At 39.0% G+C, this 1,802-nt stretch overlaps 1 protein-coding gene across 3 annotated transcripts in view; it reads left to right on the top strand.

Annotated features, from left to right (window-relative positions):
* ptk2aa (protein tyrosine kinase 2aa) overlaps positions 1-1,802 on the top strand; it is a 59,849-nt gene that overhangs the window by 11,955 nt on the left and 46,092 nt on the right. For all 3 annotated transcript variants that reach the window (XM_020597418.1, XM_020597417.1, XM_020597416.1), the window contains exon 2: positions 486-512. Coding sequence is in view for 1 of the 3 variants with exons in the window: in XM_020597416.1 (XP_020453072.1) it covers positions 486-512 (27 nt within the window). In the remaining 2 variants the exon portion in view is untranslated. The remainder of the gene's footprint in view (positions 1-485; positions 513-1,802) is intronic.

Here is a 1,802-nt window from a genome sequence, read left to right as displayed (position 1 = left end):
AGTCGAGCCTTTCTGCAGTATTTAGCACTGAAATATAACTTTGTCATCCTGAAATATATTGTGTCCCTAGACGCCTGTAAACGCTCCATCCATCCAGGGTACAGCCACTTTTCATGTTGTAGTTCCCTACCAGTCAGTGTAACATCCTCATCTCACAGCTCACAGCTGCTAAGCATGAACCTGTGAACAATATCTGTTCCTCAGCATTTCCTAATTAGCTCTTTAAATCAACTAGGCTTCAGCATATGGAGGAGGGGGGTAAATTATGTAACAATTGGTTATTGATTTTAAAGAGTCGATCAGTGCCCTGTTGAAAAGTCAAACACATATGGATTTTTAAAGCTATTTAATTTGACAGCTATTGTGGAGCCGCCACCAGCATCCTCTCTTCATGTTTATGCTCTGTGCATATACTGTACCTCCTGTTTCCTATCCCAGAGGATTAAACAAACCACCTAACTGTTATTTCCCCATTTGTCTTTCAGATATTTCCAGGATTGCCTACTACACAGGTGAGTAGCTGACCATCACATACCCGCTACAGCATTCAAACGTTCAGCTACTTCATTCACTTTTACATAGTTTACTGCAGCAACTCAAGTGGGATTATGTGACTGTGAGCAGATAACATATTAGCAGTTTTATAAAATACTTTTAAATGAAGGTCCACCTACTTGTTTTTAAGAGGACCTTGAGTTAAGGACACTTTGTCAGTGATGAGGAGGAGTAGTTTTAGTTCATTTTCTAGATTATAATGTCAGTATTTTACAAAAGGAACAAGCCTATAAATTGCACATGTGTGATGTTTCTCAAGCATCTTATAATCTGCACTAATACTAATGAGGAGATGGTACTAATTGCTTATAATTATGTGGGTCATATTTGTGGGTGCACACGACAGCTATACAAGAGAGAAAACAGACAGTGTCGCAATTTATCTGTGTTTAAGGGTGTGTTGGTCACATTAGTGTAGCTTGGGAAGAGTGAGAGTTAATATCGCTTGAGTTGAGTATGTGTGACTAATTGTGTTCTTCTCACTATGGGTACCGGAAACAAAATATGCTCTTTGAAGACACTTGGACATACCAGTTGAACTCCCAGTAACCCCAATGTTCCTACTGAAATAAAATGAGTAGGTGAACATGTTTATGTAGCATTCCCTGAAAGCAGGCTTTGCTGGCCACTTCTCTCAGATGAATTAATTTATTATTTTTGATCTTTTGAGCCAAAACACAATGCTGAATGTTTGCCCAACAAATTGATAGGATATCCATAACAAGACGAGTATGACTTTTAAAGCTTTTTGCTCCCTCTGATTATAAACACAGTGGGGCAAATAAGTATTTGATACACCACCTATTTTTCAAGTTTTCCCACTTACAAAGAATGGACAGTTCTGTAATTTTCATCGTAGGTACGCCTCAACTGTGAGAGACAGAATCTACAAAAAATTCCAGAAAATCACATTGTTAGATTTTTAAATAATTTATTTCCATTTTATTGTATGAAATAAGTATTTGATACAATAGAAAAATAGAAACTTAATATTTGGTACCGAAACCTTTGTTTACAATTACAGAGGTCAGACGTTTCCTGTAGTTGCTGACCAGGTTTGCACACACTGCAGCAGGGATTTTGGCCCACTCCTCCATACAGGTCTTCTCCAGATCTTTCAGGTTTTGGGGCTGTGGCTGGGCAGCACGGATTTTCAGCCCCCTCCATAGATTTTCTATTGGGTTCAGGTCTGGAGACTGGCTAGGCCACTCCAGGACCTTGAAATGCTTCTTATGGAGCCACTCCTT

Source organism: Monopterus albus, unplaced genomic scaffold (genome assembly GCF_001952655.1).
Source record: "Monopterus albus unplaced genomic scaffold, M_albus_1.0 scaffold34.1, whole genome shotgun sequence".
Classification (NCBI taxonomy): domain Eukaryota; kingdom Metazoa; phylum Chordata; class Actinopteri; order Synbranchiformes; family Synbranchidae; genus Monopterus; species Monopterus albus.
Note: the sequence above shows the minus strand (reverse complement) of the source record. Positions and strands in the feature narration are given on the sequence as shown.